The 22,311-nt window shown below is 49.9% G+C and overlaps 1 protein-coding gene across 1 annotated transcript in view; it reads right to left on the bottom strand.

The window, feature by feature from the left end:
* Window positions 1–8,043: 8,043 nt before the first annotated feature.
* Window positions 8,044–22,311, bottom strand: part of Arl3 (ADP ribosylation factor like GTPase 3) — a 45,715-nt gene continuing 31,447 nt past the window's right edge. Inside the window, exons 5-6 of the mRNA XM_052184486.1 lie at window positions 20,931–21,116; window positions 8,044–11,065 (exon numbers count right to left, since the gene is read on the bottom strand). Coding sequence (XP_052040446.1) covers window positions 11,018–11,065; window positions 20,931–21,116 — 234 coding nt within the window. The 3' untranslated portion in view covers window positions 8,044–11,017. The remainder of the gene's footprint in view (window positions 11,066–20,930; window positions 21,117–22,311) is intronic.

Genomic DNA, 22,311 nt, shown 5'->3' with positions numbered 1-22,311 from the left:
CCTCTGCACACACTTATACACAACTTAAAGAAGAAAAAGACAAAGAAAAAGCCGGCGGTGGTGGCGCACACCTTTAGTCCCAGCACTTGAGAGGCAAGAGGATCTCTGAGTTTGAGGCCAGCCTGGTCTACAGAGTGAGTTCCAGGACAGCCAGGGCTACACAGAGAACCCCTGTCTCAGAAAAAAAAAAATCTATTTGTGGTTTACATGTCAGGGTACAAGCTTTGGGACTTACATTTCCAGCTAGGATACGGCTCCCTGTGGAAACATGCAATATTAGTCATCTTTGGTCTTTCAGAGTCTAGCGCTGTGCCATTCATTCATTCATTCATTCAGGCAGGCGGCCAGCCAGTATATATCCACTGAGATCCTTTGGTCCTGGGCATCACTCCAGTGTTAGAATGCCACTGAACATGACCTCTGCCCACCTTAGAGTTGATAATCTAATGAGAAAGAGCAGATGACGACAGTAAATAAGTACTCATGTGTTAGTGGCAAATATCACAAAGGAAAACCAAAGCGCGTTAGGGGGGGAGGCTATGAGAAGGAGCGGGGGATCTGTAGGTCCTTATATAGGGAGATGGGTAAGTTGGCTTTACTGAGCAGAAAACTTCAAGAATACTGGGTGGCGGTGCCGGCTGGTGGTGGCACACGCCTTTAGTCCCAGCACTTGGGAAGCAGAGGCAGGCAGGTTTCTGAGTTTGAGGCCAGCCTGGTCTACAGAGTGAGTTCCAGGACAGCCAGGGCTATACAGAGAAACCCTGTCTTGAAAAAATAAAAACAGAAACAAAACAAAACAACAACAACAAAATGGGTGGTGGTAACACACACCTTAATGACAGCACTTGGGAGGCACAGGTGGGCAGACCTCTGAGTTTGAGGCTGGCCTGGTCCACAGATCAAGTTCTAGATTAGGACAGCCAGGGCTAAGCAGAAAAAACACTGTTAAGAAAGAGAGAGAGAGAGAGAGAGAGAGAGAGAGAGAGAGAAAGGAGGGAAGAAGGAGGAAGGGAAGAAAGAAGGAAAGAAAGGAAAAAAGGAAGAAAAGAAAACTTCAAGAATGTATGTATGTGAGGGTCAAATCTGGAGACCTTTGAAGCAACAGCAAGCTGGGCGGGCAGGAGAAATGAGCTCGCTGCTTTCCGGCAGAAGAAGTTCATTTCAGAAAGAGTCAGGTGGTGAACGTGGTTGGAAAGAGTGAGAGAGGAAGCAGGCAGTGAATGAGGTCACCCAGGCAGTGAGGGGACTTGAGGCCACTGTAGGAGCTTTGCTTCTGCTTGGGAGACACTCGCTCAGTGAGGAGGGCAGGAGAACCAGGTTCCTACTGAAGCAGTGGCAACCCTCAGCCCCCAAGCAGGCGGGGCTTAATCATGTCCTAGAAGAGAGAGGAGAGAGGGGGGCACAGAGGAGAGAGAGGGTCACTCCTGGAGCAGGTGTGGGAGTTGTAGTGGAGGGTAAGGAGAGCTCATTTAGGATGTAGGGTCTGGGGAGGGGGGATGGGATAGGGGGTTTTAGGAGGGGTAACAAGGAAAAGGGATAACATTTGAAATGTGAATAAAGCAAATATCTAACAGAGAGAGAGAGAGAGAGAGAGAGAGAGAGAGAGAGAGAGAGAATGTAGAGTCTGTATGAAGCCAGTAGTCAAAAGTCCATAACAGAGGACCTAGTGGCAGTACCGCCTGTATCCAGCACTTACTTTCCATATTGACACAGGAGGATTGGGGGATTGAAGCCAGCTTGGGCTATATAGAGAGACTCTGTTTCAAAAGGAGGAGGAAGAAGAGGAGGAGGAGGAAGAGGAGGCGGAGAAAGGAGAGAGAGAGAGAGAGAGAGAGAGAGAGAGAGAGAGAGAGGAGATATTTGTTTTGAGCTTGAGAGTCCTGGTGAGACCTGGGGAGGGCTTCTGAGCAGGGTCTACCTTGCCTTTTTGCACAATAGCTCTGACCTCCACAGGGAAGAGGGGCAGGAGCAGGAGAGACGCCGGCCGGCCAGTGGGGAGACAGAAGGAAATACAAGCCACTGTAGATACGGGGGCTCAGAAAGGACCAGGGCCAACGGTGGGAGCCTGGCTCTGGCTTCTCCTGCCTTGTTTGTCAACCCTGTGTCCAGAGTCAGCAGAAAAATCTCAGCTCCAGGGAGGAGGCAGCGCAGAGCCCGAGGCTGCTGAGGAGCAGGGCGGCAAGATGCCATTGTGTGCCTGCAATCAAGAGGCTTCAGAGGAAATCAAAAGCGCCAACTGGGGGAACGGCTTGCACACTGTCTTACACTCCTCTCAAACACGCTCACACATTTGCGTGCGTACAAATACAGATACACTCACACACATGCGCAGGCTCGTATGCGTGCACACACACACACACACACACACACACACACACACACACACACGTACAGACACTTCTGCCTTTAAATGGGTCAAGTGAAGGCTGTTGGTGTGGGTTGGACAGGGAAGGCTAGGAAGTGGGGTGGGGGTAGGCAGAGCAGCCTGGGCCCTGGTGCCCACTCACTCTCCTGGCACAGGAGATGGCGGCAGCTGCAGGGTGGAGTGGGATGTGAGGATAAATATACACCTCCCCATGCATATGGATAATGCCCACAGCTGCCCTGCCTGCTTACTGTTCATTAGGACCAACTGTTTCGGGAGCAGTTCAGGCAGGCGGGAGGGTGCACGCCCATTCAGAGGCTCGCTCGGGGCAGGGGGGCTGCCTGCAGCTGTGCAGCCCCCCCCCCCCCCCCCGAATCAGCATCCCAGCCTTGGAGCGAAACCTGCTCCCTCCCACTTTCTCTTTGCCCAGCTCGCTGCCCTGTTGGTTCCTGCAGGTCTTGGGGTGGAAAGGGGCCATGGGCAAGTCAGGGTGAGATTTAGCCTGCCATCCTGGGAGCTCAGTGAGTTGAGGGGAAGAGTTGCCTGGATTAAGTAAGTCTTTTGGCTTCAGGATAGGCTACTGGTGGTAACCAAAGATGATCCCCTCTTTTCCAAAAGCCATCTGTGGTGGGGAAACTGCTTTAGCCCTGTCATCTGGGAGTTTACAGGAAGTCCCAGCGTCCTGGAAAGCCCCTGATCAGCCACTCTCTGTGTATGGGGCTGGTCCGTCCGCTTCCCTGATTCTGACCTTTGGTTCAAGTAAGACAGGGAGGGAGGTTGGTAGGCTCCAGCCCTGAAGAGAATATGGAGGTGGGGTAGGAAAGTGGACCTGGAAGGAGCTAGTGACACAGAAAGGCCATTCCTAAGGATGAGCGGGAAGTTGGTACCCTACACACGGATACCTGACTCGAAGGCCTGTGGGTGCATACCGTGCTAGCCAGAGTAAAATCTGTCCAAGGTGGGTCCAAAGGAGGAAAAGGGAGGAAAACAGATAACAGGCCTCTTGGCCTTCGGTTCTCAAGACTGCTCAGCTTGTACGGAGAGGGTGTGTCTGTCCTGCAAGCTGCCCTTTTCCCTCCCCTTCCTTCAGGAACTCGGAGTGGACGGTTGGTCGGACTGCTGCTCCAATGACCTAGATCAAACTTGGCCAATCTCTGGTCCAGAACAGAGGCAGCAGACTCAGCCCAGAGCCCGCTCACAGCTGAGAGCAGCTGCTTTCTTTTGCTGTAAGGGTGGGGCTGGTTCCTGTTTGGTGCGGTTGCTGGTGGCCTCAAAGGCAGAGCGAGGTCACCTCTGGCCCACCTCACTGTGCCTTGGAGGCCTGTCCTCCAGGTGCTCCTAGCCACTGATGGTCCTGATGGAGAGAGAGCAAGCACTTCCCAGACAGGAGGTAGCAGGAATCCAAGCTCCAAGCCTCTCCTGCTGTCTCTCTCTCCCTGTCTAGGAACACATGACAGGGGTGGCTATGGAGCAGGATCCACGCAGCCAATCACTAGAGGAGGCAACAGTTTATTTGGTCCCCAGCCCCCAGCTTAGGTACCCCAGCCAAGACTCCTGCCCACTCTTGCTCCCCATTTGCTCTCTAAAATTCTGTCATTAATATTTAATTTCTTTTTTTTTAATTTTCTATATTCTTAATATTTAATTTCTTTAGCAAGGGCTTTTTGTCCCTGGAATGCTGCACTTCATGCTAAGGAAGGAAATTGCTCTGTAGTTCTTTGTGAAGGAGATTCCTGTGTTCTTCCTTTCAAAACAATCTTTAAAAAATTGATATTGTTTTATTTTACATGTGTTGGTGTTTCGCCTGTGTCTGTGCCTGTCCTGTGCCTGTGTCTGTGTCTGGGCACTGAGAGCACCTGGGTGCTTTGCACGAACAGCACCAAGTTAACACCAAGCCAGCTCTCCAGCCTTCTTTCTGGGCTTTTTTTTGGGGGGGGGTGGGTTAGTTTTTTGGATTTGGTTTTTTTGAGACAGGGTTTCTCTGTGTAGCCCTGGCTGTCCTGGAACTCTGTACACCAGGCTGGCCTTGAACTCAGAAATCTGCCTGCCTCTGCCTCCCAAGTGCTGGGATTACAGGCGTGCACCACCACCGCCCGGCCTTTCTGGGCTTCTAAGATCACAGTTTTGGAAGTCAAAAGTCATACACAGACTGCATACACACACAGACATACACATACATACACACACAGACACACACACAGAGACACACACACAGACACAGACATACACACATACACACATGCACAGACATACACACACATGCACACACACATACACACAGACATGCACACATACACACACACAGACATACACACCCACGCACACATACAATACACACATACACACATACACAGACATATGTAGGGTTCCATAGCTGCCTGCAGCTATTACGAAGTGGGTTTTTGGAACAGAAGCTGAGGAATAAGTAGGGAAGAGGGGCGAAAAGAAGTATGGCTAAGACAATATTCACTGATCAAAGCCAGAAACTTTAATGGCGCCAGACCTTTTAACAGTTTGGGCAAACCCTTCCCCCCAGACTCCAGGCTGAGTTCCGGTGGAAGTTGTCTAGCTTCTCTTGGAGGTCCTCGTCTTGACTGCTCCGGCAGCTGGGTGGGTCACCTGCTTAATTCAGGAATTCCTAGACCTGGAGGAACAATGAACTTAACCTTTACTTCAAGCACTCGGCCCTAGGTGGAGCAGGATCCTGGCTATCTGGGAGAAGTTAACCTTGACCAAAGTCAAACTCTGACCAAGTGCATGACTGCTCCAATATGGCTCTGTACAGACATACACACACATGCACACACACATACACACAGACACAGACATGCATACATACACACATACACACACACAGACATACACACATGTACACACACAGACACACACAGACACACAGACACACACAGACACAGATATACACACACATGCACACACATACACATAGACAGAGACATACACACACACACATGCACACACATGCACATACGCACACACACAGACACACACACAGACACACACAGACACAGACATGCACACATACACACATACACACACACAGACATACACACATGTACACACACAGACACACACAGACACACAGACACACACAGACACAGATATACACACACATGCACACACATACACATAGACAGAGACATACACACACACACACATGCACACACATGCACATACGCACACACACAGACACACACACAGACACACACAGACACACACAGACACACAGACACAGATATACACACACACATGCACACACATACACATACAGACACAGACATGCACACACATGCACACACATGCACACACACATACATACACACATAGGCACAAACACACACACATACACACACAGACACACACACAGACACACACAGACACACAGACACACACACAGACACACACAGACACAGATATACACACACACATGCACACACATACACATACAGACACAGACATACACACACATGCACACACATGCACACACACATACATACACACATAGGCACAGACACACACACATACACACACAGGCACACACACACAGACACACAGACACACACAGACACACACATATACACACACACATACATACATAGACACAGACATACACACATACAGACACACACAGACACACACCTCTACCCACCAAGTGCCGGGCCAGCAGATGCTCTGCAGGAGCCCTTTCCCTCCTCCCGGCCTGCTGGTGGCTGCTGCAGCTTCTCTGCATTCTGCAGCGTTGGAAAAAGAAATTACAGAACAGATTGCAATTAAGGGGGGATGGGGGGCACAGAGGCCCTAAAAATGCAGCTTGACTGAGCACTAAACTGTGTTTTTGCCTGGAGCCAATCAGGAGCCTCTGACGAGAGCCTGTTCCCACTTACAAATCTAATTGCAGGAGGTGTGGTTGGGGTGTCCCTGGGAGCTTCAGAGAGGGGGTCTGCCAGCAGGCTGCTTGTCTGTTGCTTTGAGAGACACAGAGCCACACAGGATCAGGAACAGAGGTGGAGGCAGACACCTTGGGAGTCTGGGAAAGTGCCAGATTTTTTTGTAATAGTTATAGAGATTTCACATATATTACACACCAAGCATAACTGCACTTTAATCCTCTTGGTCACTATTTCCCTATTTTACACACGAGACACTGAGGCATGAAGAAGTGTCTACAATGTGCAGAGTTGGTCTTTCCATTTACTTTGTGTGGGTTCTTGGGATTGAACTCAGGTTTCCAGGCATGGATGGTGAGCACTGCCCCCTTGTCTCTATAACCCAGGCTGCTCTTGAGCCCACAGAGGTCTTCCTACTTCTGCCTCCCAAATATTGGGATTGAAGTCGTGTGCTACCATAGCTGGACATTTTGTGTTGGTTTTGAAATAATTTACTATGTAGCCTAGGCTAGTCTTGAACCTGTCAGCCCCCGAGTGCTGGGATTGCTGGCTTGTGCCATTCTGCCTGGCGGAGGATACAAGCGGACCGCTCTTCATGTGTCCTCTATTAGTCCTTGGTGGGAACATCAAGTTTATCAAAAGAAAAAACCAAAACAGAATGGAAGTTCAATTTTAATTTCAGATAAACAATGTTTTCCTAAGTATTATAACAAGGTCCCAGATATTGCATGGAGTATGGCTGAAGTAAAAACTAGTCTTTATTTGAAATTCAAGATGAACTGAATGTCCGGTAACACACTGAACACCTTGTGTCTGACTCCCTCTCTCGCCAGCAGCTCACCTGCCCTTGGGGTAGGAAGGACTCGAGGAGCAGATTGGAGAAGGGGAGGGCAAGATCACAGACTTCTGAGCCTCTGTGCCCTTTCACGAGCGTCCCCACCAGACTTGTGAGTTTTGAGATGGGGTTTCACGTAGCCCAGGCTGTCCTTAAGTCCTGAACATCTTGCCTCCGCCTTCCAAAGGCCAGGATTTTCTCTAGGTGGCAAGAAGACTCAGTAGTAGGTGGTAGGTGACTGCAAGTGTCCCTGGCAGCCCTCCTGTCCCTGATGTCCCCCTCCTTTTTGCTGTCCATGGGGCTGAACCTATGCAAAGGAAGGAAAGAGATCTGCAACTGTGCTTTTGTGGTGAGAGGACCTGAGTGCTGGGGACTGGGAGTCCAGAAGGCAGGCAGTGCTAGCCTTGGGCACACCTGGTGCAGAGCGGTGGGGAGGGTGGGGAGGGTGGGAGGGTGGGGAGGGTGAGGAGATGGCTGTAGAAGCAGCAGGAGCTGAGGGCTGGGGCTGGGACTGCAGGGGACTGCAGGAGAGTGGGCTGTGCTCTGCTGCTGGGTTTTGTGGTTTGTTTTGTTTGTTTTGGTTTTGGTTTTTTGTCCTTTAGAGACATCAGGGACCCAGGTTTCAGGCTCCCCCAATCCTTACAGGAGCTGTGATCGTGGCCAATTCCTTAACTGAGGCAAAGGCCTCTGTTTCTTCCACTGCACAGTGGCGTTAATGCTGCCTGGTTATGCAGGAGATGCATGGGGTTAGGGGTAGGGTGAGGCGGCGGCTGCTGCTGCTGCTGCAATGGTGTGGTGTTTTCACATCACCTGGTGGTGGTGTTCATATGTTTTTTCTGAAAACAGCCCTCCCTTGAAGAAACCTAACCTCCAAAAGGGCAAAGGTGTTTCGGCCCTCGAGGAGCTCCGGCGGCGAACACAATCCACTCCAGACCGCCTTCGTTGCAGCTACATTTTATTTGTTGCATTTTGACAGACGTCTAAATTATACATTGAGCTTTCCACGTGACCAAACACCGCGTCCCTTCCTTTGATTATCATTTTCAAAAGGGACTTAAAAAAAAAAAAAAAAGAACCTTCGGATGGATCACACCGAACCCCGAAACCACATGGAGAGCAGAGCTAAAAATAAAGGAAGAAGGAGAGGAAGGAGGAATCAAAGCGCATGTGGAAGAGAACGGAGACATTCGTCCTGGTGAGGGTGACATGGTGTCACCCTCCAGGCCAGGCCGGATAAGGAGCGGCCAACAGTGAGGGTGGGGGCACAGACTGGCATAAAAATAGCCACTGCTTTAGTCCGGAGGGGAATAAAGGAATCGTCGGAGACAGGGGCGGGAGGAGGGAGGGGGTGGGGAGGGCGTCGGCAGGACCGTCCTTCTGCCTCATCTCAGGCTGGGGACTTTTCTACCGGGCAGAGCTAACCGCCGGCATAATCGCTGACTTTCAGCTGTGCACCGACATGTTCCCCAGCTCAGCCCACATCAATGACACCCTTGTTTCCATAGTAACCAAGGGAGAGCGAAGGGGAAAGGGTGTATTGCACTGGGCGAAGGGAATCCAGCCAAAAGGAGCCACACAGGGAGGGTGAGAGCAGGGCTCAGCTTTTCCCACAGCTGGCCGGAGTGTACACTGTGGACTCCGCCTGCCCTCTGGCCTCGCCCTCGCCCCTGAACATTCAGATGCAATGGTGCGCAGAGCAAAAGTCTTACCAGGGCTCAGTGGGTTGGGGGGAGGCACAGGGGCGGGGCATCCCCTTTTGAGCTTCAGACTCTGTTCTCTGGCCATGGCCACAGGGGGCAGGGGTGGCACAGTAGAAGGAAACGGGACTTTACAAGCATTTTGTTTTTACAAATGGGAGCTTTCAAACTACATTTTTCAGGCTCCACTCATTTCTTTCCGGGGCCCCCGGAGGGTTCAACGGGGCTCACGTGGAAGATAAAAGCCTGTGACAACCACAGTTGTCTCTGGTGTCTCTAGCTGGGAAGCAAATGTGGACATTTCAGAGACGGTGACCAGAGCAGGGCGAGTCGCTCTGCCAACTAGCTGCGACTGGGGGCAGGGGGCTCTCTAGAATAGTTCCTTTAGTTGGTGGTAAGAGACCAAAAGTGCGTTACAGCTCCTGCTCTTCCAAAGTCAGAATCCCCTGCTGCAGCATTCCAAAACAGGACCTCAAAGCAGGCTTCTGGCCCCTCAGATAACATCCTGACGCACGATTTGTAAGGGAAAGAAACTCTCAAGGGCCAGAGCTACATCTGGTGGCCAGAGAAGGGGCACATCCGATTCTTTCGAGCTCTTTGCCACCCTTCAAAGCTAGCCGGATTTGGGTGAGTTAGGAGTCAGTGTGAGAGGCAGCAGGGCTAACTAGCTGAGCGGTTTAAAAACCTCACCTTCTTTTGTCTCGCAAGTCCTTACAGGCCCGTGCACTGCAACCCTACACCTCTCCCCCAGCCTCTGTTGATAGCTTCCATCCTGGCCACCTTTCAAACTGTCCAAGCCTCTCCCTCTCCAGAGTCCAGAATCAGCTGGGTCCCACGGAGCAGGGGCTTCTGTGGCACTTCCTGTTTGCCTGTACACCCTGGCGGGCTTGGAAAGGGCTACCTCCCAGGAGGAGAGGCAGCTGGCCTCCTCGGACCTACCAGGCGTTGGATAGCCTCTTATTTATTCTCTGAAAAGCCCTGAGCTCAGGCCCAGCACAGAGTTTAATTCAAGAGCAGGCGATGATCTGGTCTGCTTTCGGGGTTTGGGGCTGGGATTTCTGAGGGCTCAGGCAAACATGCTCCTTTCGCAGAGGGGGAAGGATAGGGTGCTTACCACCCCTCAGCTCAGCAGGATCAGCTCAGCTCCGGTGAGTAGCTTTCTTGAGATCACACCCATGCTCTCCCTCACCCTCACCCTGCTGCAGACACTTCCCATCCGTCAGCTTCCCACACCATCCAGTTGCCAGCACTGTAAGAATTGATCTCTTTCTCAAAAATCGATCCGCCCGGCTTTTCTCAGTGGAGCAGGTTCATGGCAGAGCTGCGTGTATTTTTAAAATCTGATAGCATTGGCCTATTGTGATCATTTAAACACAGAATTCTTTGAGCTTTAGAAATCCCCTCTATAGGACTGCAGTGGAGAAGTCGCTGCTGCCTGCTCCACTGAGCTGGAGAAAGCCTGTTTCCCCAGCCTGTGCCCTCCATGTGAGGGCTTTTAAAGGCCCTTGTAATTTTTCTGGAATTAAACCTCCCAGCTCTCCTTACATTCCAGATGTCATTACAGTTAAAAGTCATAAGAATCTGCTTCCCTGTGTGGCTGGCAGGGATGAGGGGACAGGGAGAAGGTGGTAGGGGCAGGGGCTGGAGTGGGGAGGGTTCTGTAGTGACTTGTTTGCAAAGATTTTTTTTCTTTCTTTTTTCTTTTTCTGTCAAAAAGTGAGGATTACACACAGACTCTTTCCTACCTGACAAGACAGTTCAATCATCAACTACCCATTACTTCCCCCAGTGGCAGCTTCCTGGCTCCGTTGCAGATGAGGAAAGAAGTCTCTGCCCAGCACCACCAAACACAGTTTCCAACTACCAAGGGAGTGAAGGGACAGGTCAGTAAATAAAGGGACTGGCACAGCCCCTTGGAACCGGCTAGCTGCGGTGCGAGCGCTTGCTCGTTTCTAATCACGTGCTCTGAGGCACTTAATACTATTTCAATTATGCAGAGGAAATAATATAATTCCTTTATTTGAAAACGACACTGAACCTCTGAGATCAGTTAAAACCTACTGCTGGGATAGGGATTCGTCTCAAGCTGCTGTCCCCTCTCCACCACACAGCGGTGGCTGTGCACAGACGGAAAAGCATTTGGTCGGAGCAGCAACCCAGTGTTCCTCAGGCCCACTTCGGCCCCGGCTCCCGCGCCGCCGCCATCCGGCTCCTTTTATTTCTTCTTTGCATTGACATTCTTGCAGACCCAGTTCATGCCATCCTTTGAGGGAAATGGGCAGAAAAGGCAGTGTTAGTTGCAAGGAGTGTCCCCAGAGGTCAGTCGGGGCCCTGGGACCACCCACTCGAGGGAGTTTTGTTGCCCCAGGGCCCACCTGGCTGACCAGGGCGGGTGACCTTTTGGGAGGATGGAGGGGAGGTCCCTGAGCATAGGAGGGAGACAGAGTCAGTCAACATCTGAACTTGAGATGCATCCTCAGGAACTCCCTCTGAAAAAATAAACACATCTGCCGGGCCCAGGGCTCGGCTGAGGGGCTATCAGGAAAGATTCCAGCCATTTTTGGCTTTTTGTAAAAGCTGACCTTTACTGGGGCATTAATTCAATGAGCTACCCTTCTGGTTCCCCAGCGTGTTTACAGTGTGACCGTGTACATTTGGGTTAAATTAAATTTCATTTTGGAAAAACAACCCTCTGCAGTGGGTGTTCCTCTGCACAGGCAGGGGCAATACACAGGGCTTCTACTGAAAGGTTTCAAAGTGGCTTCTGGTCGCTTTAAGCACTAAGCAGAAGGACAGAGGGAAGGAGAGGTTTTCTTAAAGGCACAACGACCTTGAAAGTGTCCCCTTTTTAGAAGGCTAGAGAGAGACTGAGGTTACAAAAAAAAAAAAACCAAAACAAAACAAAAAAACAAAACAAAACAAAACAAAAAACCCACACAATGCCTCCAGCCTCCAGGTAGGCAGCACAATTCTTCACAGATGCCAGGCCTGTCAAATTCGACCTCCTTGTCAACCCCCCTCAGGAGCATACCTGGACACACCCACTTCCCCAGGGACTCCAGACCTTCTGGCAAGTCAAGTTCCCTGGAACAGAACTCCAGTGGGCTCTGCAGCGAATCGTACCCAGAGTCCAGGCCTCACCTGTGTGTGCTTATCAGACACACACACACACACACACACACACACTCCAAAGCCCACAGTTCTGGTGGCTGTGGATCTGCCGCTGAACCTGAACACCTAAGACAGCTTATGACAATAAATATCAGCTGACACCCTTGGCCACTGGGCCATTAATCCCGTAAACAATACATCACAGCAAAACAGCCAGCAGGCCCCCTTCTCCTGGCTAATCTGACAGTCACCTGCATGTACCCTGATTTAAACTCTGCCATCAGAGCGCTGGGGCAGGAGAGCCTGGTGATCCGGGGAACCTTCTGCTTTGCCACGATGAGGCCTAGCCTTGGCAGAGCCTTCAGGTGGGAAGCACCTGGCGGCAGCTGGGCAGTGGGGGACTGGGTGAGGGGACCCCAGAGCTTGTGATTACAACTGGGTCAGCTTCACACTCTGAAAAGCTGAGCAATTTTAAAACCGTTTTATGAAAAGGATTCATTTAAAGAGAGCATGTTTAATTTTAGTAGCTAATTGGTTTCTAGGAAAAAAAATGATCACCTGCCAGGAGACAAAAAAGATTTTTACACATACAAGAGGAATGACTATGGTGATAACCTTCTTCTCGTGCTCCAAAGCAGAAGAGCTCAGAACACGGTGGCACTGCCATGGTCAAGCGCAGCACAAACACCCCAAGGTGGCGTCTCCATGTTCCCTGTCCCACAGACACGGTTTAGCAGACCAGCTTCTCTGGGCTATCAAGAAGTGTCTCCACACAATGCCAGTACCATTTTGTCTTTTTCTGGGTTTATGACTGGTGAAAGTGGGGGGTGGCTCCCTTATTATATTCCACCAAACATAAATGTAGGCAAAGAGATAGGGAAAATATTTACTCAGCTGCAGGCACTCAAACCGGAAGGCGGAGGGGGCCGTACTCTGTGGAGGCAGAAAGGGGCTTAAAGGGCATGGCCGGCTGAGGGGAGCTGTCTTACAGATGTCTGAGGGTCTGCAGTGGAGGCTTGGCCACCATGGTCTTGCTGACAGAGGGTGCTCAGAGGCTGGCACCTATGGCCGTGGTGCCTCTTCGGTAAAGCCCTGGACTTCTCTGCTGGGCTTGGGGAGGCCCCTTTGAGTCATAGCATTTGGGAGCTGGAGTTAAGAGGGGAGGGGGGAGAGGGCCACAGTCCTCTGTGACAGTACCTCATAAATCAAGTAAGGGCAAGCTTTATCAAGTAGCCCACTGGAAAGGAAAGAGAATAGTGTTATCCTAAACCAGGATGAGAGAGAGGGCCTAAGCAGAAGGCCCTGTGTGCTGTCTGTGTGCAGCCGTACTTAATTTATAGTCTTTAAAATTAATTCTTATAACCACCCAGTGAAATATATTATTATTTCCAGATTGCAAACAAGGAAATGAAGAACAGAGAAATTTGGGGCAGAGGTGGGCCTTGAAGTGCGCTTTTCTTCCCACTGAGAACCGCACACAGGTCCCCGTTTTCTCTGTGGCTGAGGACGACAGGAAGTGCTCTGCATCACATTTAGAGGAGCTGGGGATCCTTCTGAAGGCAGCTGGGGAAGGCCATTCTGCTGGGGGGATAAAGACTGGGTGAGCCCTGCCAAGGGACCCTGCCTACTTTGGTTGCCAGAGTTCTAGAAAGGACCAGAGAATTCCTAACCTGCTGGGATCTAGGGCTGTGGAAGGCTGGGTGGGCATTTGTGACCTGGGCCACCTCCTTCAGTGGATACTTGACATTTAGGGACAACAAAATTATGCAGAAGAGCCTTCTGCTTCTGTGTGTAAGTGGATGGTGGGCCTCTGTGTGTGTAAGTGGGCGGTGGGCCTCTCTGTGTGTAAGTGGGCGGTGGGCCTCTCTGTGTTTAAGTGGGCGATGGGCCTCTCTGAGTGTAAGTGGGCGGTGGGTGGCTCACGTGGAGGAGCTTTCCCTGGAGAAGGAAAGGAATTCATAGGTTTGTTTAATGGTTGAACCTTTCATTGTTAAAGACTGGTTTGACCGATTTCCTGCACATTTGATCTTCATTAGGGAATGACTCTGGTGGGAACAGTCTCCCCTTTCCTTTCCCTACCAATCTTGCTGAAACGGAATTTGAATTGATTAGCTTCAATTTATTTTATTTATTTATTTTTTTAAAGATTTATTCATTTATTTATTATATGTAAGTACACTGTAGCTGTCTTCAGACACTCCAGAAGAGGGCATCAGATCTCATTACAGATGGTTGTGAGCTACCATATGGTTGCTGGGATTTGAACTCAGGACCTTTGGAAGAGCAGTCAGTGCTCTTAACCGCTGAGCCATCTCTCCAGCCCCAGCTTCAATTTATTAATAGAGACTAGAGACAGGGACCCTTAAACACTGGGCCTTGTGTGGCTTCCTGGAGAGGAAAAAAAATATCTCTGTGTTTCAGAAGTATTCCCACCATATCCATGGAGGGGAAGGGTGATGGTGGTGGTGATGGTGGTGGTGGCAAAAAGCTGCCCCTGCTAATCATCCCCCCAGGCTGAGAGTCAAGGTGTGCTGCCCGCCCATGGGCAGGGCAGGTCTCTGGCTGTTCTGCTCTTTTAATTTGCTCTCAGTCCCGCGTATCATTGTTGAGTGGCTACACGGAAGCAGTGGTGGCCACACTGGGTGGGCTAGTTTGTAAAGCTAGGCTGACTGTGTGGCCACTTCAGTAACTTTAGGGTGACGATGACGAGGCACTGACCCTTGCTGAGCGAAGCCACCTGTCCCATCATGCCTTTAGGTCCCTGGGGTCAAGGAGCAGCTGAACACAGCATACATAAAATATCGCTTGCTGTTCATATTTTCCCGGTGACACAGGGCAGTGTACCAGGGGGGAGCAGTCACATGCCACAGGCTTAGTCCACAGAGAGGTCTGCAGGTATAAACATCAGCCTGAGGTCTGGCTGATAGATAAGCAGTTCCACGATACCTGGATAAGAACCAACTGATCCCAGGCCTAGAAAGAAGGGTGGACATTCTTTTTAAAAACTAAACTGTGAGACTCGGGAGTATTAGAAATAGGAGCTCCAAAATGGAAAAGGGCTTAGCATAAACAAGATGCTGGGTTCAACTTCTACCCCTGCAAAGACAGACAAGTAGGCAGACTAAGGAGAAATCCCCTCGATCAAGGAAAAGCAGAGGCTTGAGGCTGGGCGGCCGCCCCCTGACAGGGGCTTAGTCCACACCTCAGCAAGGCGGGCTGTGGCTGGCCCGCTTAAGGAATCAGGCAGCAGAAGACACTGTGAGCTGATATCCTTCCTTTCGGAGGAGGGGGAGGGAGGGGGGAGATGCCACGTGAGGAGCTGGTCTAGCTCGGTGGCCTGGTGGGCAGCCCCCGTGGGTCATTCTGCCTGGTCAAAGCTATTGGTACAGGCAGGTGACCAGGGATGACGAAGTCCAGGCCAGATTTAAACTTCAACTTCTGCTTTAAAAGGAAATCTAAAGCCAGAATAATCATGTATACCGTGTTTTAGAAAAAGTGTGTCCAAACACCTGGAACTACAGATGAACGCCGTCAGGGGTGAAATTCATGGCTGCGGGTGGACGCAGGATGTGATTTTCTATAACTTTTTTTTTTTAAACCTAATCCAGATTCTTTGTACACTTTCTAGATACCTGTTGGAAAGGAAAAGGACAAGAGGCCTGGTGCCAATAATATATCCTAGGAGGCCCCAACCCCCAGGCCTAGCCTCAAGGGCACGGAGGGAGTTTTTTCTTCATGCCAAGGGGTGTGACCGGCTGAGGAGCTTTAGATAATCCATCCCATACATTTTTCACGGTCCCTTTTCTCTGCCATCACCTGCTTGACAGAACTGGGTCTCTTCTGATCCCTCCTTTGGAGTAAAGGCCTCTCAGCAGGATGTAGGGTCCAAGATTGAGTCCCTCTGTCAGAGTCTGCGCCCTTTACCTGTTTTTCGTTCCCACAGTCTCTCTGAAAACCTGCTGTAATTAGGTGATGTGTTGGCCTTCCAGTCACCATCAACCAGGTGAGGAAAGAGCTGTCCCACACTCTCGTGATGTCCTCAACGATCTAACCAGACACAGCTGAACACAGGGCATTGTCTCGTAAAGACCACCTAGTGCACCTTGAGAATATCAAGTCCAAACTCCCTCCCAGGAATTCCATCCTAGGAACCCCAGCTCCCACAATTTCAAGTGATAGTTCAAGCCACTGAACTAATGGGAAATAGTTACTTGGCCTCTTGGCCACAGAGGGGAGGGCACGGCACATCGCCTGTCTGACTTCCGGCTGCTCTGACTGGACTACCTGAAGGGCCTTGCTGTTGTTACTATGGCATAGTTCTCCCAGATCTGTTTGTTATTCGTGTGTTTATAAATGCTGTACGTTTCATTCATTATAAATGTTGTATGTTTCATTCATTCATCCAGCCTCTGTGCAGAGTGGGGGTGTCCACGCCTGCCACGGCATGTGTGGAGCACAGAGGGCGTCTGCTAGAGTTTTTCTCTCCTACACCCTTATGCCGCATGGGTTCCAGGGAGTGAACGTGGCTCAACAGGTCTAGAGGTAAGTATGCTGACCCTCTGTACAGGCGCCAGACGTGTACACACAGTGTACACACACGTGTACACACACAGTGCAGACCTCAGAGCTGGCACAAACCTTGGGCCTCCCCCACCTTCTCCTTTTCCTGGACTTTTGTACACTTTCTTTCTGGGTTGTCACAGAGGTGGCACCAAAGGAATCTCAACCAGCTGAGCAGCCTCTGGGGAAGTGGGGTACGGAGAACAAAAGAGAATTTAGGAAGTTTTAATCATTATGAATTTATATCTGAAAGCAAACCCAAATAACTAAGTCATACAATCATTTTCCTAGCCAAATTCTTAATTTTTAGGGATATTTTAATCCTTAATTAAGAGCCATGAAAGGTCTATACTTTACCCAGGCAATCCTAGAAAGGAATTACACTGGAGTGATTCTTTTAAAGGTAAAAAACAAGGAGCTGGCTGAGATGGGACAGCACTGCCTGAGGGAGCACCCGTCAGGAACTGGCCGAGTGAAAAGCACCTCCACAGAAGGCTCCCTGACCTTCTCTGCTCCCCAAAGGTTACCATGAAAGGACAATGGAAGATTCCCTTCTTAATTAACATTTTTATTAAATAACCTATTTCAAATAATGGTTAAATTCTCTAAATTTATATCATTCTATTAACCATAATCTAATCTCATTAACCTTGAAATCCCAGCCTTAACTATCCAATTCTATACACCCTGGTACTCTCCACAAACTAATTAAGTGACCTTCAAACTATTTGTCCTCTATATAAAATCATTTTCTTTGCTCTCAGTTCTTTGCTGGATGTCTCTCTCATTCATATGATTGCATTTTGATTAATTAATTAATTTATCTGTATGTGTATGTCAGTGGGCAACTTTTGGGAGTCAGCTCTCTCCTGCCCTGTGGTCCTGGGATCAAACTCAGGTCATCCAACAGCTTTGGCAGCAATCACCTTTAACCACCGAGACATCTTGCTGACCCTGGACCTCTTCTGATGTCACTTCCTGTGCCCTTGGTTGCTGTACGTTCCCGATTAAAAAAGCACTTTTTTTTTAAATACAAATAACCAAATGATTGTAGTTTCACTTTATTTAAACTGCTTATTTACAGACTTCCCTTGTGACTACCAACTGCCTAATAGCTTGCTGGGTAAGGAAGGGTTCTACAATGGAGGCTGGGGATGAAGCTCACAGGTAGAGAGAGTACTTGCCCATCATGCTCACTGACCTGGATTTGATTTCCACCTTGGAAGAAAGGAGGGTCAGGGGAGAGGAAGGGAATAAGAGGCACTCTGGGGGACACTGTGTACCTGTGGTGGTTACACTGCCAGTCTGTAGGGGGCGCTGTGTATCTGTGGTGGATATACTGCTAGAAGCACACAGCTCTACCCAGACTGGAGTGGGGTTGCAACTACAGGAGTTCCCTGGCTACCTTCAGGTTCCCAAGGTACAGTGCCCGCCCTTGATTTTAATACTGCTGCACTTGGTACTGACCGCAGATCACTTACTCTGGTCCCCGCCCCTTTCCCATATCCTTGGGCAGGCTGAAGAAACCATAACCCACTTTAATTCTGGCTTTGCTTTTTCATGTTTTCTCCACCCTGGCTAAGAGTGGAGATTACAGTACCACAAGCCCACATTCCAATGAGTGTATACACACTGCCTGGTTGTTCTCCTCAGCCCACCGGACACAGCTCCCAGCACTAGGATGACCTTGACTTTCTAACATTTGTGTTCTGAGCCACATTTAGAAGGGCAGAGTCTTCGTGCTGAATAGCTTTATGACTGACACAGGGAAGCTGCTTCTGGGCTGGGCTGTAGTTCAGTGGGTAGATTGCTCGCCTGCTATGCACGAGGACTGTGGTCTGTGGTCCATCCTCAGCAAAGGAAGATAGGAGGCTGCCTGTCACCTCCTTCCTACCTGTGCCTGTGACCACCAAATTACCCTGTGCACAGCTGCAAGGAGGCACAGGGTAAGATCCATCCATCCTTCTATCCTTCTATCCTTCCTTCCTTCCTCGTTCCATTTTAAAGTAGAGTTGTAATTGAACAAGATGAAATAAAATGATCAGTATTTACCTATAACCAGCATTCCATGTTGTAGTGTACTTGGACTGGGTTATAAATTACCCTAACAACTGTAGTTAGATCAAAGGCTGAAGACAAGCTCGCATACACAAATAATCAGCTATGTGGTAGCAATTTTAGAAGGGAGAATCTAGAAGACTGGTAGTTTAGTCCCTTTGTTTAGTAGGACTTAGGAGAGGGAAGGCTTCTTTTACTTACTTTTGGGACAGTCTCACATAGCAGAGGCTGGCTAGGGATGACTTCCTGACGCTGCAGACGTGACCCCCAAGGGATGAGGATTACAGGCCTGTACTGTCATGCCTACTTTGCTGTGTGTCTGTGTACTGCTGAGATGATCCTGGAACCTGTCATGTAAGACAACCACTCTACTACTGGGTCACACCCTTAGTTCATATTTTTTTCAACTTTATAAACTTTTATATAATTAAAAATGAGGAAAAAATTCATATTTGAGATAGGATCTCGTGAGACTAGGCTAGAACTTCTGGTTCAACTGATTGATGCGTGGATGAGTGCTACAATGTCCAATTTAGAATGTGACTTTTAGAACCAGCATCTAGGGAGGGAGGGAGGGAAGAAGGGAAGGAGGGCTGGCTTCCGGCTGAGCGTGGAGGCTCACTCTTGTGATCTTAACACGTTGGATGCTGAGGTAGAAAGGTCTGAAGATTAGACTCAGCTACATAGAGAGTTGGAGGCCAGCTTGGCTACAAAACACCCTGTCTTGGGACTGGAGGGATGATTCTGTACTTAAGGGCACTGGCTGTTCTTCTAGAGGATTGAGGTTTGAGTCCTAGCACCTATACGGTGGCTCACGACCATCTGTAACTCCAGTTCCAAGAGATTCAATGCCCTCTTCTGGCCTCCATGTGCTCAGCATGCAAAGGGTGCACACACATATGTACAAGCAAAACTCCACACCCCTAAATAAAACTTATAAAAAGAGGAACTGTCTGCCAAGCTCCGAAACACCAACTCTCCAAGCGCGAACCTCACAGGGTGCTCCAGGACATACTCTGTGGATTAACTGTAGCAATTCCTGGGTTCCAAGGAACTGCAGCAGACACATACTTATTCATGACTTCTGGGTACAAGTATCAGCAGTGTGAGGAGGGGACCGTTGTCTAAGCCTGACTGTGCACTTGGCTCTAGAGGCCACACAGAGAAGCCAGTCGTGGCTATTTTTGTAATAAAAGAAAAATAAAACAAACAAGCAGCTAACATGTCAGGACCAACACAATTCTCGCATGTGATTATTTGCTTGAGACAAAGCAATCAACCCATTTAAAAACAAGTCAGTGTCAAGCGACTGAGGGAAGGGGAGAGCATTAGAAGGGAAAAGCAAGTGGGAAGAGGCTGTGGGGAAGAGTCAAACCTCAGGTCTGAAACTCAACGAGCCATGCTGAGAGAGAAACAAACCGTCATGCCAATGCCAACCTACCATACGGCACAGAGGGAAGACAAGACCCTAGAGCAGGACCCACCAGTCCTCACAGCACTGCGACACGTCCTAGCAAATAAACCACATGCTTAAAATGAGGAATGAGGAAGATTCGGGGTCTTCTTAAAGGGCTGGCCGTGGCATGCCCTGAGCAGGTGAGGCTGGGTAGTAAGCAACTGCGTTAGACGTGCGTGTCTCGTGGAGAACACAGCCTCTTGGATGTCTGGGACAGGGCTATGTTCTGCCTTAAATTAATATTACACAGGGGGCGTCCAATCTCCTGGTATAGGGTTTCTCAGCATAAAGCCCAGGGCTTTGTGTCCATAGAAGCCCCCTAGTGGGAAATCAAGTCCGGTAGCTTGAGACACCAAGCTGAGGGCAGGGGAGAACAGAGGAGACACACTCCTAGGCCAGCTGGCATTTGTATGCTGCCGGTGGCAATCACCTAGGAGAACAGGCTTTTAGCATCCGTCTCTGAGACCTGACACAGCGACTTAAGAGTCATTTCCTCCCCAGGTGAGGACAGTAGGCTGAAGGCACGGGCACCCTCCTGCAGAGCACCTCATGGTAGGTACGCTTCCTAAGCTGCAAAGAACCTTCACTTCCGGGAATGGTTTATCTGCCAGTCAGAGGCCACTTGCTTCCCATCTTCTGTGTAGGTCAGTGGTTCTCAACCTTCCTGATGACGTGACCCTTAAATACAGTTCATGTTGTGGTGACCCCCGAAAGTGTTTCATCACTCCATAACAGTAAGTTTGTGACTTCTATGAACTGTAATGAAAACATGCCTGTTTTCCAATGGTCTTAAAACTCCAAAGGGGTCAGGACCCACAGGTAGAGAACCACTGGTCTCCATCAACCCGACCAGTGAGGCAGGTGCCTTAGCGAGCTGCCCTGTTGACAGGAAACCAAACCTTGCCACCCGCCGTCCGTCTGTCCGTCCGTCCGTCTGTCTCACCTGCACGCCCTCGCCGGTGAGCGCGGAACAGGACTGGATCTGCCAGACGCGGTCGCGGATGGTGTGCAGGTTGAGGCCTTCTGCGATCTCGGAGGCGGGGGCCGCCGTGAGCAGGTCCTGCTTGTTAGCGAAGATGAGCACCGGCACACAGCTCAGCTTCTCCTCCTCCAGCAGCTCCGTCAGCTCCTGGCCGTTGGGGGAGGGAAGGCGGGAAAAGTTTGACAGCCGCAACACAGCGCACACCACACACACCGTCACAGCGCACTAAGCAGTAAAGCTCATCAGCCCCAGCTTGTGAGGAGGAGCCTCAGACCTGTACCTGTGGAGGATTCCCCAGCAGACTGCCGGGCTCAGACTAGGGATTCTGACTGTAGAAAGTTGGAGCCAGCGTCTAGGAATCACTCCCCAGGTGATTCTGTTATCGTGACACACATGTCACTAAGAGATGCCCCAAGAGCCACTGTTTAAGGAGGAGCATAAGAACAGTGGGAGATTTTAGACTCACTCAAGGTTAGTACCGCAAATATCTTTTTATTTCTTGTCTAGTGCTGGGGATTGAACCAAGGACCTTCCACATGTTAAGTAGGTGCCCCTTAGTGAGCTAGACCCAGAGCCGCACAAAGTGTGTGTGTGTGTGTAGAAAGTGGAAATGACAATTACAGATACTTGTGTCCATTAATTTCTATCTCTAAAACTTGCACCGAATCATCACTGTTCACTGACTTCATAATCTGAAAGACCTGGAAGAAACCAGAGCTTTACTGGTCCTCTAGGCCATAGGAAGAACTCTAAACTGTATGTTAATTCTGTCTGTAGTAATTCCAAATGAGTATATACACTTAACCTAGGGACAGGCTCTGCCTTTTCCTACTAAGCTCACACTTTAGCTACTTTAAACAGTCAGCTTTTTTTTTCCCCAGACAGAGTTTCTCTGTGTAGCCCTGGCTGTCCTGGAACTCACTCTGTAGACCAGGCTGGCCTTGATCTTGACTGTCTCTGCCTCCCAAGTGCTGGGACTCAAAAGTGTGCGCCACCACTGCCTGGGAACCAAACAGTTGCCAGGTGTGGTGGTGCATGCCTTTGATCCAAGCGCTCTGGAGGCAGAGGCAGGAGGATGGCTGTTAGTTTGAGGCCAGTCTGGTCTCAAGTTCCAAAACACCTTGAGCTATAGAGTGAGGCTTTGTCTCAAAAAAATAAAAAAACGAAAAGACAAACAGGAACTGGACTGCTCAAGAGGTCACTAACTTCCAGCAACTATACAGGGGAGGGGCTGTCTCCGCCAGTCTGGAGAGCCTCAACCCACTTTCCAAGACAGAGGAACAGAAACACAGGAACGTCTGCCATTGTACACCAGGCAAACTTTCTGCACTGAGATCCAAGC

This window comes from Apodemus sylvaticus, chromosome 1 (genome assembly GCF_947179515.1).
Source record: "Apodemus sylvaticus chromosome 1, mApoSyl1.1, whole genome shotgun sequence".
In the NCBI taxonomy this organism is placed as follows: Eukaryota; Metazoa; Chordata; class Mammalia; order Rodentia; family Muridae; genus Apodemus; species Apodemus sylvaticus.
The sequence above is the reverse complement of the archived record's forward strand: the minus strand, read 5'-3'. Positions and strand labels throughout refer to the sequence as shown.